The sequence below is a fragment of the Pteropus medius genome, unplaced genomic scaffold (assembly GCF_902729225.1).
Source record: "Pteropus medius unplaced genomic scaffold, Ma_sr-lr_union100, whole genome shotgun sequence".
In the NCBI taxonomy this organism is placed as follows: domain Eukaryota; kingdom Metazoa; phylum Chordata; class Mammalia; order Chiroptera; family Pteropodidae; genus Pteropus; species Pteropus medius.
Window position 1 is genome coordinate 1 of NW_024344481.1, and position 16,349 is coordinate 16,349.

General features: G+C 41.9%; 1 protein-coding gene across 1 annotated transcript; it reads left to right on the plus strand.

The window, feature by feature from the left end:
• The first annotated feature begins 4,253 nt into the window (after nt 1-4,253).
• On the plus strand, nt 4,254-12,797 carry LOC120610801 (olfactory receptor 1J4-like). The gene is made up of 2 exons (XM_039873106.1): nt 4,254-4,750; nt 11,855-12,797. Exons 1-2 carry the CDS (start codon nt 4,254-4,256, stop codon nt 12,795-12,797), a joined length of 1,440 nt encoding a protein of 479 aa, XP_039729040.1.
• Nucleotides 12,798-16,349: the final 3,552 nt, after the last annotated feature.

Genomic DNA, 16,349 nt, shown 5'->3' on the forward strand with positions numbered 1-16,349 from the left:
ATACTTATTTTGTTATTTTTTCCTTTAAAAACATCCACATTTTAAAAAATAAATGTATTGGGATTACATTGGTTCATTACATTATATAAATTTCAGGGTTACAGCTATAAGGAGACACCTGTAAACTCTATTGTGTGCTTACCACCTGAAGTTGAGTCTCTTCCCGCCACCATGTATTTGACCCCCTTTACTCTACTTGTCTTCCCCCAGCCCCTTCCCTTCTGGTAACCACCATTCTGTCGTCTGTATCAATGACTCTGTGTGTTATTTTGTTTGTTCATGTGTTGTTTTTGTTTTAGAAGCCACATATGAGTGAAATCATACAGGACTTTTCTTTCCACCTGACTTATTTCATTTAGCATAATACTCTCAAGATCTATTCATGTTTTGCACAAATGGCAATATTTTATCTCTAGATTTTTTGAAGTATAAAAGTTCACATATTTAAAGTATACGATTTCAATAGTTTTGACATGTGTACACCCACAAAACTATCACTAAAAGCTGTCGAGATTATGAAGTTACCTCGTGCCCACCCTTCTGCTCTTTCTTTGCTCCTTCCATCTGTCCCCAGGGGAATCACTGATTTGTTTTCTGTCACATAGATTAGGTTGCATCTTCTCGAAGTTTATCTAAATGGAATCATACAGTGCATATACTTTTATTGCTGTCTTCTCGCACTCAGAATAAGCATTTTGTGGCTCACCCATGTTAGAATATACATCAATACATATTTCATTCTTTTTATTCATTGGTTTATTTTTTATATTGCTGAGTATTATTCCATTGTATACACATACACAGCTTTCTTTCCCCATTCACCTGTTCATGGACATGTGGTATTCTCCCTAGCTCCAAGTCTGATTTTTACTATTCCCCGGAATGTTTGCCATTTTCCTACAAACTATTTTGCATTAACGTTTTTTCTGCGCCTCCTACTTGAATGCGTATTCCCAAAGAGCGGTTTCTGTTTCTGTTACTCACTGCTATATCTCCGAAATATATAACACGATCTTATTTTTGTGAGAAACTTAATAATGATTTAAGCAAATGAACGAACAAAAGAATTAATTGAAAAATAAGCAAGCACCTCGTGTGAGCCATGGTTGATCCCTGCTGATACCGTCAATGACAATAAATCTTAACACCCTTAAAGCTTTCGTTATGTGCTCATTTAAACATCCTTCAAACCCACATAACGAGAACTGTTATTATTTCCACTTTGAAGAAACTGAGTCTCTGAGATCTTTGGCAAAATACTCAAGTATGCTCTTAGTAAGCAGCGAGCTCATAATCATTTTCCCCAGAGCATACGGTTTCAATCCCCCTACTCTTCAACAAGGCAGGGACCCTATGCTTCAGAACCTCACGGGGGCGTGGGGAGACCCGTGGATTAGTAAGGGTGTAATGGAGGTCTGAAACAGGTCTGCGCAGGTGCTGTGGGAGCCTGCAGCAGCTGCTGGAGCCTGTGCATTGCCTGGGCCATACGCAGCTGAACAGAGAAGCTGAATTTGTGATGCGAGGCTGCCGGTGACCCGGGAACCTCCTGCTTCCGATCCGGAGACCTGACCTGAAGCTCGACATATCACAAACATCATGGACACCTTCTCCACTGACTCCAGTTGCAGCTCTGGCCCTCTGGACCCTAAACGTGCTCTTTCCCAAGGGCCCAGGAGGAAGTAGGGTAATTAGCCCGAGCTGACTGCTGCTCCACTCAGGGATTTGGGGCTGTTTTTCTCTCGGGGATCTTTCTGATGAGCAAAAAGAGGTTGTCTGCCCATTGTTTTGAATCTTGTGTACAGATATGAAATCCTGTAAAAGTCCTCAGTCCACTGATGTTAGCTTTCCTTCCTTTAATCCTGGGTCTTCTGCACAGAAAGTGAAGATTCAGGTAACATCATGAAGCAGAAGGTATCTGAACTCACAGTACTGGTAGAGATCGGCTGGGGCCCAGAAATGTCCATAGTCGTGTGTGTGCACATGTGCACATGTGTGTGTGTGTGTGTGTGTGTGTGTGTGTATGCACTCCACTGATTCACACACTGAGTTCAGTGATTTGAATAATTGGGCATCTGGAAGCCCACTATTTCTGACACTCTTCTTCAACATTATTGACATAGTTTAGAAACTAAATGTTCGCTCCTGGTGTCCCATATGCCTACACTCGAATCTTTGTCTTTTTCGCACTAGATAGCTTCTGTGTTGGGTTTAGCTTGGAATGCCCAGCAGCCTCCATGTCAAATGGAGAGACAAACAGTGATAACCACTGTAGATCTTGTCTGTTAGGTGCTTAAACAGTAGGACGTTGTGAGCATTTAGTAAACTGTAGCATCGTGGTGACCAGGAATCTGACTCTCCATTTCCCGTTGCTTAGGGGACAATATCTGGTACAAAGACAGGAAAATTAGGCCTATGCAAACCTCCAGGTCACAGCTTCTCCCCTTCTCTGTACTGAGCATTTTCCCAGCCACCTCTTTCACACGTGGTGCTGACTGAATGAAGGCGCCGTTTCTGTATTGTTTCCTTCCCCTCAAGTTGCAGCTCCGCAGTGTTATTAGGGATCGTCTCTCCTGGGTCTCCTCCTGGAGATGTCTGCGGTCCCGGTTTCCCTTCTGGGATGACCTACCCGGTCAGATACTTACACAACAATGTGAATGTCATGTTCCTCTCCTAAGCATATGAGTATTTGAACATTTAACTTTACCCTTCTACCATCCATGGAAAGAAATAGGTAGATTCTCTCTCTCTCTGGTGAAAATTATCAGAAAATCTACCTTTGAGATTAGGTTCCACCATACAATATCTATGTGAAGTCCCATAAGCAATTTCACTGCTTCTCTTAGTAAATTAAAGGAAAAAATCACTATTTTTTCTACTTCCCAGACTGAAATTAAACATCGACGAATTGAATGAACTTGAAGGTTTATGAAAGCCATTTGCAAACTAAAGGCCTATAGGACTGTGAGTGCTGACTGCTATGTGAGGAAGGAGATGCTTTCAAATCCTGAAATAATATTTCTTAAGGTGCTGGCTCTGTTGTCGAGTTAAAGAGAGGGAGAAACAGTAGGGTTAAGAGCAGAGATTCGATGAATTTAGAAAATGTGAAAAGTGAGAGAATTGTGAGTACAGCAGTTACTGTGTAATGTCATGATAGTTCTCATTCCTTCTGAGTATGTCTACAACGAAGCTTTAATAACAACTTTATGCTAGGACTGTTGAAGATTCAATGAGGCATTGATGCAAAAATGTGTTTGTCTAAGATAGTGTTCATTAAAGGTCAATTATTACAAGCGTGAAGATCAATATTGGGAAATAGCCATTGTCAACCAGGTAACTGTGAATTCTAATAGACACCTCCCATCCTTCGGCAGCCATAGTTCTCAGATCTCAGATCTCAGATGTCTTTCTTTCTACTATTTCTGAGCCAACTTGCATCACCAGATATAAACAGAGACACGAAATGACGTACGTTTTATATCTTGGCAAAAGATGAACTTGCACTATGTCAAGTTCCATCAGATTTATCCCAGTGATAAGATCCAAGATTGGAAACTTCCCTTGAGAGTGTGAGAGCTCTGATGAGTTAGCAGAAACGGTAGGTGTATTCTTGGTCCATCATGCTGACCATCTCGTAATGTTGTTTTATTAAATTTCTGAACTTAATCCTGGTTTTATTTGGATACTTATCCTGGCATAAAAGCAATGCCCAAAATTTTGTGTGTTTATTTTATTCAGGACACTGTTCTTAGATATTCACGTGTATTGAATTAGAATCCTCCTATTAAATGTGAACGTGTGCTATTTGGTATCTTCACCGTGCAGTGAACAAGATGAAGCCAAGAGAGGCATGGCTCCCTAAGTCATCAGCTAAGAAGAGGTAGGGCCAGAATCACTGCACTGCCCTGGCTGCAGATCCATACATTTGGTCAGCCCTCTGTCAGGTGCTCCCCAGAGGGTTGGCACGCCAAGGAGAGAGTTCCTGTGAGTCTCATTTGGTCTTGTAACTCCAATTAGTATCATAACGCCAAAACCTGGTTGATTGAAAGAATAAGAAGAATGCATTTATTGGGAAGACATCATGTAGGGCATAGAGGGTGTTGCTTGCTTTAGCAGCACTAGCTGATGATATAAGTTCAAGCAGTTATTCCTTTTATCCAGGAGAAAGTAAACGACCCTATTGTGGTGGCCATAATGACACTTTCAAAGTCTCTGATAATTCCCACTCCCTTCATTCCTGCAGACAGAGGAGCAGCATGAGGAGGGAGAACCAGAGCAGCGTGTCCGGCTTCCTCCTCCTGGGGCTCCCCATCCGGCCAGAGCAGCAGGGCGTGTTCTTCGCCCTGTTCCTGGGCATGTACCTGACCACGGTGCTGGGGAACCTGCTCATCATCCTGCTCATCAGGCTGGACTCTCACCTCCACACGCCCATGTACTTCTTCCTCAGCCACTTGGCCTTCACTGATGTCTCCTTTGCATCTGTCACTGTCCCAAAGATGTTAAGGGACATGCACTTTAAGGACAAATTCATCTCCTATGCGGGGTGCATTTTACAGATGTATTTTTTCATAGTTTTTGGCTGCCTTGATAATCTCCTTCTTGCAGTGATGGCATATGACAGGTACGTGGCCATCTGTCACCCTCTACACTATACCACCATCATGAGGGATGGGCTGTGTGTGCTGCTGGTGGCTGGCTCCTGGCTTGTCTCCTGTGGCACTGCCCTCTTAGACACCCTCCTCCTGGCCCAACTGTCCTTCTGTGCTGACAATATCATTCCCCTCTTCTTCTGTGACCTTCCCCTCCTACTCAAGTTGTCCTGTTCAAATACCTCTGTCAATGACCTAGTCATATTTACCGCAGTGGCTGTGCTTGGCATTATTCCATTGAGTGGTATATTGGTCTCTTATGGCCGTATTGGAGCCTCTATCCTGAGAGTTCCCTCTACCACAGGGCTCCGCAAAGCCTTGTCCACATGTGGCTCCCACCTCTCTGTGGTGTCTCTCTTCTATGGAACAGTTCTAGCACTGTATTATTCCTCTTCATTAAGCGAATCCAATGACAAAGCCAGGATAGCCTCACTGATGTATACAGCAGTGACCCCCATGTTAAACCCCTTTATTTACAGCCTAAGGAACAGAGACATAAAATTGGCTCTGGGGATTCTTTTCAGAAACAACATCTTAGTCACCAAGTGAAAATCATCAAACCGTGTTCTTATTTCACTCATTTCACCCACGGGCTTTGTCACATATATCTTCTCAAAAAATTGTACGTCTATCACGTATGTTGCCAGCACCCTCCCAAGTGTTCTTCATAGGCTGATACGTTATTGGATTTAATCCTTTCATCTTTAATCATATCTGTTGTCCATTTATTTTTCAATCATTCTAAATATGGCATTTCTGAAACATGCGTTTATCTTGTAGTCTTCAAAGCACCAAACTACTTATCAGTCACGTGTGTGATTCACATTTGGAAATAGGTTGAGCCTTTTTTTTCTCTTACTGGAGAGCGAGGAGACTTGCTGAGACACAGAACATACCAACCACCTCTCAGAAGGAAAACGGCACCAGCATTATCCATTCCCTTTTAAAGATAAAACCGCTTTTGCTTTAAGACATGATTAGATGTACGAAATGTGACGGTGTTTTAGATTAAGCTAGACTTTTTCACAGCCGATTTGTCGACGCCCTGGAGGTAGCTGTTCAGAATTCTCAATGGGCTATACTATGTCTCATTTCGCTTATAAAAAATGACGATTTGTAGGTTAAAGTGGAGCCAGTTTAAGTTTCGTAGAATATATTTTTGATAGGTAAAGAAACCCTCCTTAGCAATAGGTGATATAACTTTTAATTATAATTGAGTTTGTACTCGTTGAAGTAAATGCAGTATCAATCAGCTGCTTATTTCCTCATTCTTACTATTGTTTTCCATAGCTATAAATATTCAGTAAAGTTTTCAATGTTTATTTGAATAAGGTCCAGAATGCTTACCTTCTTAATGTAGTAGCTACTTGATAAAGTGCTTCTGAGGGCTAAACGAACTTTAGTTTGAATGTATCTGTGACAAGTACTTAACAGGGCAGCACAGAGTAGTCAATTGAAAGATCAAATTTCCCCATTCCAGGAAGACTCTACTTTTTGCCTCTGAGTTGGATTATCATGGTGAATACAATCTATATCGGCCTAATTTTAGTCTTGAAAAAGGAATGTTGTCTTGTTCCCACACTGAGCGCTCCCACTTCTCATAGGAAGAAGCTGAGTGCATGCCGTCACAACTCACACACAGGAAAACACTTAGTGTGTGAATATTATGTGCCAGGCGATTTTCTAAGTTCTGGGAATACAAAATGGGAAAGATAACATCGAAACGAAGACAGGACTGAGGACAGGTGAGGGAGCATGGGGATATATGGGGAAAAGCACTGCAAGCATGAAGATCGGCAACTAGCAATACCCTGAGGTGAGACGTCCCCTGGCTTATTAAGGGGGCCTCTGGATAGGACCAAGAGGGGGAGGAATGGAAGGCAATACATTTACAGATATCAGGGGACAAATTTGGTGGAGAAGTTACGGTCATTTTAGATGCATTAGCCAATGTTCTCCAGAGAAATAGAATCAATAAGCCGTGTGTGAGTGTGTGTGTGTGTGTGTGTGTGTGTGTCCACGTGTGTGAAGAAAGAGAGATGTATATTAAGGAATTGGCTCATGCAATTGTGCAACTGTGGAGGTTCATAGTCCCAAATCTGCAGGCTAGGCTGGCAGACGAAAACCCGAGGAAAAGTTGCAGTTTGAAGTGAAGGCTGTCTGCTGAAGGAGCTGTCTCTTCTTTGAGGGAGGTCAGAGTTCTTCTTAAGGCCTTCAACTGCCAAAAAGAGTCCCACTTACAGTATGGAGGGCAATCTGCTTTACTGAGAGCCTGCTGATTTCATCGTTCATCTCATTCAAAGATAAACCATTATAGAAACATCTAGAATAGTGTTTGACAAAATATCTAGGTACAGTAGCTAGGCAATATGGCAATATGGAATATTCAATATGGAATAACATGATCATACTTTATTTTGTTTTTTTTCCATTAAAGACACTCATGTTTTAAAAAATAAATGTATTGGGCTCACACTGGTTCGTCACATTATATAAATTTCAGGGTTACAACTACAATGAGACACCTATATACTCTACTGTGTGCTTACCACCTGAAGTCGAGTCTCTTTCCGTCACCATGTATTTGACCCCCTTTACCCTATTTGTCCTCCCCCAACCCTTTCCCTTCTAGTAACCACAATTCTGTTGTCTGTATCTATGAGTCTGTGTGTTATTTTGTTTGTTCCTGTGTTGTTTTGTTTTAGAAGCCTCATATGAGTGAAATCATACAGGTCTTTTCTTTCCACCTGACTTATTTCATTTAGCATAATACTCTCAAGATCTATTCATGTTTTGCACAAATGGCAATATTTCATCCCTAGATTTTTTGAAGTATAAAACTTTACATATTTAAAGTATACAATTTGAATAGTTTTAACATGCGTACACCCACAACACTATCACTAAAAGCTGTCGAGATTATGAAGTTTCCTCGTGCCCACCCTTCTGCTCTTTCTTTGCTCCTTCCATCTGTCCCCAGGGGAATCACTGATCTGTTTTCTGTCACATAGATTAGGTTGCATCTTCTTGAAGTTTATCTAAATGGAATCATACAGTGTATATACTTTTATTGCTGTCTTCTTGCACTCAGAATAAGCATTTTGTGGCTCACCCACGTTAGAATATGCATCAATACAAATTTCATTCTTTTTATTCATTTGTTTATTTTTTTATTGCTGAGTGTTATTCCATTGTATACACATACACAGCTTTCTTTCCCCATTCACCTGTTCATGGACATGTGGTATTCTCCCTAGCTCCAAGTCTGATTTTTACTATTCCCGGGAATGTTTGCCATTTTCCTACAAACTATTATGCGTTAACATCTTTTCTGCGCCTCCTACTTGAATGTGTATTCCCCAAGAGGGGTTTCTGTTTCTGTTACTCACTGCTATATCTCCGAAGTATATATCACTATCTTATTTTTGTGAAAAACTTCATAATTATTTAAGCGAATGAACGAACAAAAGAATTAAAAAAAATAAGCAAGCACCTCGTGTGAGCCATGGTTGATCCCTGCTTATACCGTCAATGACAGTAAACCTTAACACCCTTTAAGCTTTCGTTATGTGCTCATTTAAACATCCTTCAAACCCACATAATGAGAACCGTTATTATTTCCATTTTGAACAAACTGAGTCTCTGAGATCTTTGGCAAAATACTCAAGTATGCTCTTAGTAAGCAGCGAGTTCATAATCATTTTCGCCAGAGCATACGGTTTCATCCCCCTACTCCTCAGCAAGGCAGGGACCTATGCTTCAGAACCTCACAGTGGCGAGAGGAGATCTGTGGATTAGTAAGGGTATAATGGAGGTCTAAATCAGGTCAGTAGATGCTTGGGAGCCTGCAGCAGCTGCTGGAGCCTGTGCATTGTCTGGGCCATACACAGCTGAATAGAGAAGCTGAATTTGTGATGCGAGGCTGCCGGTGACTGGGGAACCTCCTGCTTCCGATCCGGAGACCTGACCTGAAGCCCAATGTATCACGAACATCATGGACACCTTCTCCACTGACTCCAGTTGCAGCTCAGGCCCTCTGGACCCTAAACGTGCTCCTTCCCAAGGGCCCAGGAGGAAGTAAGGTAATTAGCCCGAGTTGACTGCTGCTCCACTCAGGGATTTGGGGCTGTTTTTCTCTCGGGGTTCTTTCTGATGAGTAAAAAGAGGTTGTCTGCCCATTGTTTTGAATCTTGTGTAGAGTATGAAATCCTGTAAAAGTCCTCAGTCCACTGATGTTTGCTTTCCTTCCTTTAATCCTGGGTCTTCTGCACAGAAAGGGAAGATTCAGGTAACATCATGAAGCAGAAGGTATCTGAACTTCCAGTACTGGTAGAGATCGCCTGGGGCCCAGAAATTTCCATAGTCGTGTGTGTGCACATGTGCACATGTGCGTGTGTGCGTGCACGCACTCCGCTGATTCACACATTGAGTTCTCTCACCTAGAATATATATAAGTCATGGACGGCTGGAAATATCCTCTCGGAAAGTGTGCACTTCGTTTCCTTGAGTTTGTTGTCTGTGTGCTGTGTGTAAGACACTGTGCATCACTTGTGATTTGAGTATGTATGACCGCTTATGACTTCAATGCATGCGGTAGAGGGTGCGTGATAGTTCTGTGTGCCGCTGTGAGGTGCATGTGACACTGTACTTTGTTTTTGAGTTTTGCATAAATTTGTGTGAAGGTGACTCATACCCTGACTGCATTTACCTACCTTGATATAAGATAGAGAAATCTATAAGTCTCCCTTTGGCAAGTGTGTATCTGTCACAATAACTGCTTTTGTGTGTAACGAACTCATATCCTCACTTCTTTTACTCAGATGATGTGCAGGATAGAGACTTAAAATCAAGCTACAAATCCGTGTGCGTGTGTGTGTGTTTAATATTCTCATATTCTGACTCTCTACTTGCTAGAGATCAGAATCCACACAGGCAGCTCCAAAAAAAAAAAAAAAAAAAAAAAAAAAAAAAAAGAAAAGAAAAGAAAAGTAAACAGTCCCTTTTGAAGAAGAGTTGGGGTCATTTTTCAGTGATTTGAATAATTGGGCATTTGGAAGCCCACTATTTTTGACCCTCTTCTTCAACTTTATTGACATAGTTTAGAAACTAAATGCTCACTCCAGGCGTCCCATATGCCTACACTCGAATCTTTGTCTTTTTCACACTGGATAGCTTTTGGCCTTGGGTGCCCAGCAGCCTCCAAGTCAAAGGGAGAGAAACAGTGATAACCACTGTAGATCTTGTCTGTTAGGTGCTTAAACACTAGGACGTTGTGAGCATTTAGTAAACTGTAGCATCGTGGAGACTAGGAACCTGACTCTCCATTTCCTGACTGCTTAGGAGAAAATATCTGGTACAAAGGCAGGAAAATTAGGCCTATGCAAACCTCCAGGTCACGGTTTCCCCTCTTCTCTGTACTGAGCATTTTCCCAGCCACCTCTATCACACGTGGTGCTGACTGAATGAAGGCGCCGTTTCTGTATTGTTTCCTTCCCCTCAAGTTGCAGCTCCGCAGTGTTATTAGGGATCGTCTCTCCTGGGTCTCCTCCAGGAGATGTCTGCGGTCCCGGTTTCCCTTCTGGGATGACCTACCCGGTCAGATACTTACACAACAATGTCAATGTGGAGTTCCTCTCCTAAGCACATGAGGGTTTTGACATTTAACTTCAGCTCCTCTACCACCCATGGAAAGAGATGGAAAGATTCTCTCTCTTGTGAAAATTATCAGAAAATCTACCTTTGAGATTAGGTTCCACCATGCGATATGTATGTGAAATTCTGTAAGCTATTTCACTGCTTCTCTTGATAAACGAAAGAAAAAAAATCACTATTTCCTCTACTTCCCGGACACAAAATAAACATGGATGAATTGAATGATTGAAGGCTTAAGAAAATCATTTGGAAAGTAAAAAATTATAGGACTATGAGTTGTGTCAGCTATGTGAGCAGAGAGATGCTTTCAGATCTTGAAATAATAATTTTTAAGGTGCTAGCTCTGTTGCCTAATTAAAGAGAGAAACAGTGGAGTCATAGCAGCAGAAATTCGAGGAAATTTTAAAATGTAGGAGAACTGTGAGTACAGCAGTTACTGTGTGACGTCATGATAGTCCTCATTCTTTCTGAGTATGTCTATAATGAAGCTTTAATAACACCTTTATCCTAGGACTGTTGAAGATTCATGAGGCAATAATGCAAAAATGTGTTTCTCTGACATAGTGTTCATTAAATGTCAAGTATTACAAATGTGAAGATCAGTATTGGGAAATAGTGATGGTCAACCAGGTAACTGTGAATTCTAATAGACACCTCCCAATCACTGGCATCCCCAGTTCTCAGATCTCAGGTCTCAGGTGGCTTTCATTCTATTTATTTCTGAGCCAACATGAAGGACCAGATATAAACGGAGACATATGAAATGAAGTACGTTTTATATCTTGGTAAAAGATGAACTTGCACTAAGACTAGATCCATCAGATTTCTCTGAATGGTACGATATGAGTTTGAACACTCCTCTTGAGAGTGTGAAAGCTCTGATGAGTTAGCATTAAGTATAGGTCAAATTCTTGGTCCTTCATGCTGACCATGTCATAATGTTGTTTTATTAAATTTCTGAACTTGATCCTGGTTTTATTTGGATGCTTATCCTGACATAAAAGCAATTACTAAAATTTTGTGTTTTTATTTTATTCAGGACACTCTACTTAGATATTCACGTGTATTGAATTAGAATCCCCCTATTAAATGTGAACATGTGCTATTTGGTATCTTCACACAACAGTGAACAAGATGAAGCCAAGAGAGGCGTGGCTCCATAAGTCATCAGCTAGAAAGAGGTGGGGTCAGAATCACTGCACTGCCCTGGCTGCAGATCCATACCTTTCATCAGCCCTCTGTCAGGTGCTCTCCGGAGGGTTGGCACACCAAGGGAAGAGGTCCTGTGAGTCCCATTTGTTCTTGTAACTCCAATTAGGATCATACTGCCAAAACCTGGTTGATTGAAAGAATAAGAAGAATGCATTTATTTGCAAGACATCGTGTAGGGCATTGAGCGTGTTGCTTGCTTTAGCAGCACTAGCTGAAGATATATGTTCAAGCAGTTATTCTTCTTCTCCAGGAGAAAGTCAGAGATCCTACTGTGGTGGTCATAACGATACTTTCAAAGTCTCTGATAATTCCTACTCCCTTCATTCTTGCAGACAGAGGAGCAGCATGAGGAGGGAGAACCAGAGCAGCGTGTCCGGCTTCCTCCTCCTGGGGCTCCCCATCCGGCCAGAGCAGCAGGGCGTGTTCTTCACCCTGTTCCTGGGCATGTACCTGACCACGGTGCTGGGGAACCTGCTCATCATCCTGCTCATCAGGCTGGACTCTCGCCTCCACACGCCCATGTACTTCTTCCTCAGCCACTTGGCCTTCACTGATGTGTCCTTTGCATCTGTCACCGTCCCAAAGATGTTGAGGGACATGCACTCTAAGGACAAGTTCATCCCCTATGCAGGGTGCATTTTACAGATGTATTTTTTCATAGTTTTTGGCTGTCTTGATAATCTCCTTCTTGCAGTGATGGCATATGACAGGTACGTGGCCATCTGTCACCCTCTACGCTATACCACCATCATGAGAGAGGGGCTGTGTGTGCTGCTGGTGGCTGGCTCCTGGCTTGTCTCCTGTGGCACTGCCCTCTTGCACACCCTCCTCCTGGCCCAACTGTCCTTCTGTGCTGACAATATCATTCCCCAATTCTTCTGTGACCTTCCCCTCCTACTCAAGTTGTCCTGTACAAATACCTCTGTCAATGACCTAGTCATATTTACCGCATTGGCTGTGCTTGGCATTATTCCATTGAGTGGTATATTGGTCTCTTATGGCCGTATTGGGGCCTCTATCCTGAGAGTCCCCTCTACCACAGGGCTCCGCAAAGCCTTGTCCACATGTGGCTCCCACCTCTCTGTGGTATCTCTCTTCTATGGAACATTTATAGCTCTGTACTTTTCCTCTTCATTAAGCGATTCCAATGACAAAGCCATGATAGCCTCTCTGATATATACAGCGGTGACCCCCATGTTAAACCCCTTTATTTACAGCCTAAGGAACAGAGACATAAAACTGGCTCTAGGGATCCTTTTCAGAAACAACATCCTAGTCACCAAGTGAGAATCATCTAACCGTGTTCTTATTTCACCCACGGCCTTTGTCATATAGATCTTCTCAAAAAATTGTATGTCTATCACCTATGTCGCCAGAACCGTCCCAAGTGTTCTTCATAGGCTGATACGTATCCGTTGTTCATTTAATCATATCCGTTGTCCATTTCTTTTTCAATCATTTTAAATATGGCATTTCTGAAACATGCGTTTATCTTGTAGTCTTCAAAGCACCAAACTACTTATCAGTCAGGTGTGTGATTCACATTTGTAAATAGGTTGAGCCTGTTTTGTCTCTTACTGGAGAGCGAGGAGACTTGCTGAGACACAGAACACACTAACCACCTCTCAGGAGAAAAACGGCACCAGCATTTTCCATTCCGTTTTTAAAGATAAAACCATTTTTGCTTTAAGACATGATTAGATGTACGAAATGTGACGGCCTTTTAGATTAAGCCAGACTTTTTCACAGCCGATTTTCCGACCCCCTGGTGGTAGCTGTTCAGAATTCTCAATGTGCTATACTATGTCTCATTTCGCTTATAATGAAATGACGATTTGTACGTTACAGTGGAGCTAGTTTAAGTTTCGTGGAATATATTTTTGATAGTTAAAGAAACCTTCCATAACAATAGGTGATATAACTTTTAATTATAATTGAGTTTGTACTCGTTGAAGTAAATGCAATATCAATCAGCTCCTTATTACCTCATTCTTACTATTGTTTTCCATAGCTATAAATATTCTATAACGTTTCCAATGTTTATTTGAATAAGGTCCAGAACGCTTACCTTCTTAATGTAGTAGCTACTTGATAAAGTGCTTCCGAGGGCTAATTGAACTTTAGTTTGAATGTATCTGTGACAAGTACTTAACAGGGCAGCACAGAGTAGTCAATTGAAAGATCAAATTTCCCCATTCCAGGAAGACTCTACTTTTTGCCTCTGAGTTGAATTTTTGTGGTGAATACAACCTATATCGGCCTAATTTTAGTCTGGAAATAGGAGTGTTGTTTTGTTCCCACACTGAGCGGTGCCACTTCCCCTTGGGAGAAGCTGAGTGCATGCCGTGACAACTCACACACAGAAAAACACTTAGTGTGTGAATATTATGTGCCAGGCGATTTTCTAAGTTCTGGGAATACAAAATGGGAAAGATAACATCGAAATGAAGACAGGACTGAGGACAGGTCAGGGAGCATGGGGATATCAGGGGAAAAGCACTGCAAGCATGAAGATCGGCAACGAGCAATATCCTGAGGTAAGATGTCCCCTGGCCTATTAAGGGGGCCTCTAGACAGGGCCAAGACTGGGAGGAATGGAACGGAATACGTTTACAGATATCAGGGGACAAATTTGGTGACTAAGTTGCGGTCATTTTAGATGCATTAGCCAGTTCTCCAGAGAAATAGAATCAATAAGCCGTGAGTGTGTGTGTGTGTGTGTTTCCACATGAGTGTAGAAAGAGAGATATATATTAAGGAATTGGGTCATACAACTGTGCAACTGTGGAGGTTCATAGTCCCAAATCTACAGGGTAGGCTGGCAGACAAACTCCGAGGAAAAGCTGCAGTTTGAAGTGTAGGCTGTCTGCTGACGGAACTGTCTCTTCTGTGGGGGAGGTCAGAATTCTTCTTAAGGCCTTCAACTGCCTAGATGAGTCCCACCTACAGTATGGAGGGCAATCTGCTTTACTGAGAGCCTGCTGATTTCATTGTTCATCTCATTCAAACATAAACCATTATAGAAACATCTAGAATAGTGTTTGACAAAATATCTAGGTACAGTAGCTAGGCAATATGGCAATATGGAATATTCAATATGGAAAAACATGATCATACTTTATTTTGTTTTTTTTCCATTAAAGACACTCATGTTTTAAAAAATAAATGTATTGGGGTCACACTGGTTCGTCACATTATATAAATTTCAGGGTTACAACTACAATGAGACTCCTGTATACTCTATTGTGTGCTTACCACCTGAAGTCGAGTCTCTTTCCGTCACCATGTATTTGACCCCCTTTACCCTATTTGTCCTCCCCCAACCCTTTCCCTTCTAGTAACCACCATTCTGTTGTCTGTATCTATGAGTCTGTGTGTTATTTTGTTTGTTCCTGTGTTGTTTTGTTTTAGAAGCCTCATATGAGTGAAATCATACAGGTCTTTTCCTTCCACCTGACTTATTTCATTTAGCATAATACTCTCAAGATCTATTCATGTTTTGCACAAATGGCAATATTTCATCTCTAGATTTTTTGAAGTATAAAACTTTACATATTTAAAGTATACAATTGGAATAGTTTTGACATGTGTACACCCACAACACTCTCACTAAAAGCTGTCGAGATTATGAAGTTTCCTCGTGCCCACCCTTCTGCTCTTTCTTTGCTCCTTCCATCTGTGCCCAGGAGAATCACTGATCTGTTTTCTGTCACATAGATTAGGTAGCATCTTCTCGAAGTTTATCTAAATGGAATCATACAGTGTATATACTTTTATCGCTGTCTTCTTGCACTCAGAATAAGCATTTTGTGGCTCACCCATGTTAGAATATACATCAATACATATTTCATTCTTTTTATTCATTTGTTTATTTTTTTTATTGCTGAGTATTATTCCATTGTATACACATACACAGCTTTCTTTCCCCATTCACCTGTTCATGGACATGTGGTATTCTCCCTAGCTCCAAGTCTGATTTTTACTATTCCCCGGAATGTTTGCCATTTTCCTACAAACTATTATGCGTTAACATTTTTTCTTCACCTCCTACTTGAAAGCATATTCCCCAAGAGGGGTTTCTGTTTCTGTTACTCACTGCTATATCTCCAAAGTATGTATCACTATCTTATTTTTGTGAGAAACTTAATAATGATTTAAGTGAATGAACGAACAAAAGAATTAATTAAAAAATAAGCAAGCACCTCGTGTGAGCCATGGTTGATCCCTGCTGATACCGTCAATGACAATAAACCTTAACACGCTTTAAGCTTTCGTTATGTGCTTATTTAACCATCCTTCAAACCCACAGAACGAGAACCGTTATTATTTCCACATTGAAGAATCTGAGTCTCTGAGACCTTTGGCAAAATATGCAGGTATGCTCTTAGTTAGCAGCAAGCTCATAATCATTTTCCCCAGAGCATACGGTTTCAATCTCCCTACTCCTCACCAAGGCAGGGACCCTATGCTTCAGAACCTCACAGGGGCGAGGGGAGACCCGTGGATTAGTAAGGGCGTAATGGAGGTCTGAAACAGGTCTGCATAGGTGCTGTGGGAGCCTGCAGCAGCTGCTGGAGCCTGTGCATTGCCTGGGCCATATGCAGCTGAACAGAGAAGCCGAATTTGTGATGGGAGGCTGCTGGTGACCGGGGAACCTCCTGCTTCCGATCCGGAGACCTGACCTGAAGCCCGACATATCATGAACATCATGGACACCTTCTCCTGTGACTCCAGTTGCAGCTCTGGCCCTCTGGACCCTAAACATGCTCCTTCCCAAGGGCCCAGGATGAAGTAGGGTAATTAGCCCGAGCTGACTGCTGCTCCATTCAGGGATTTGGG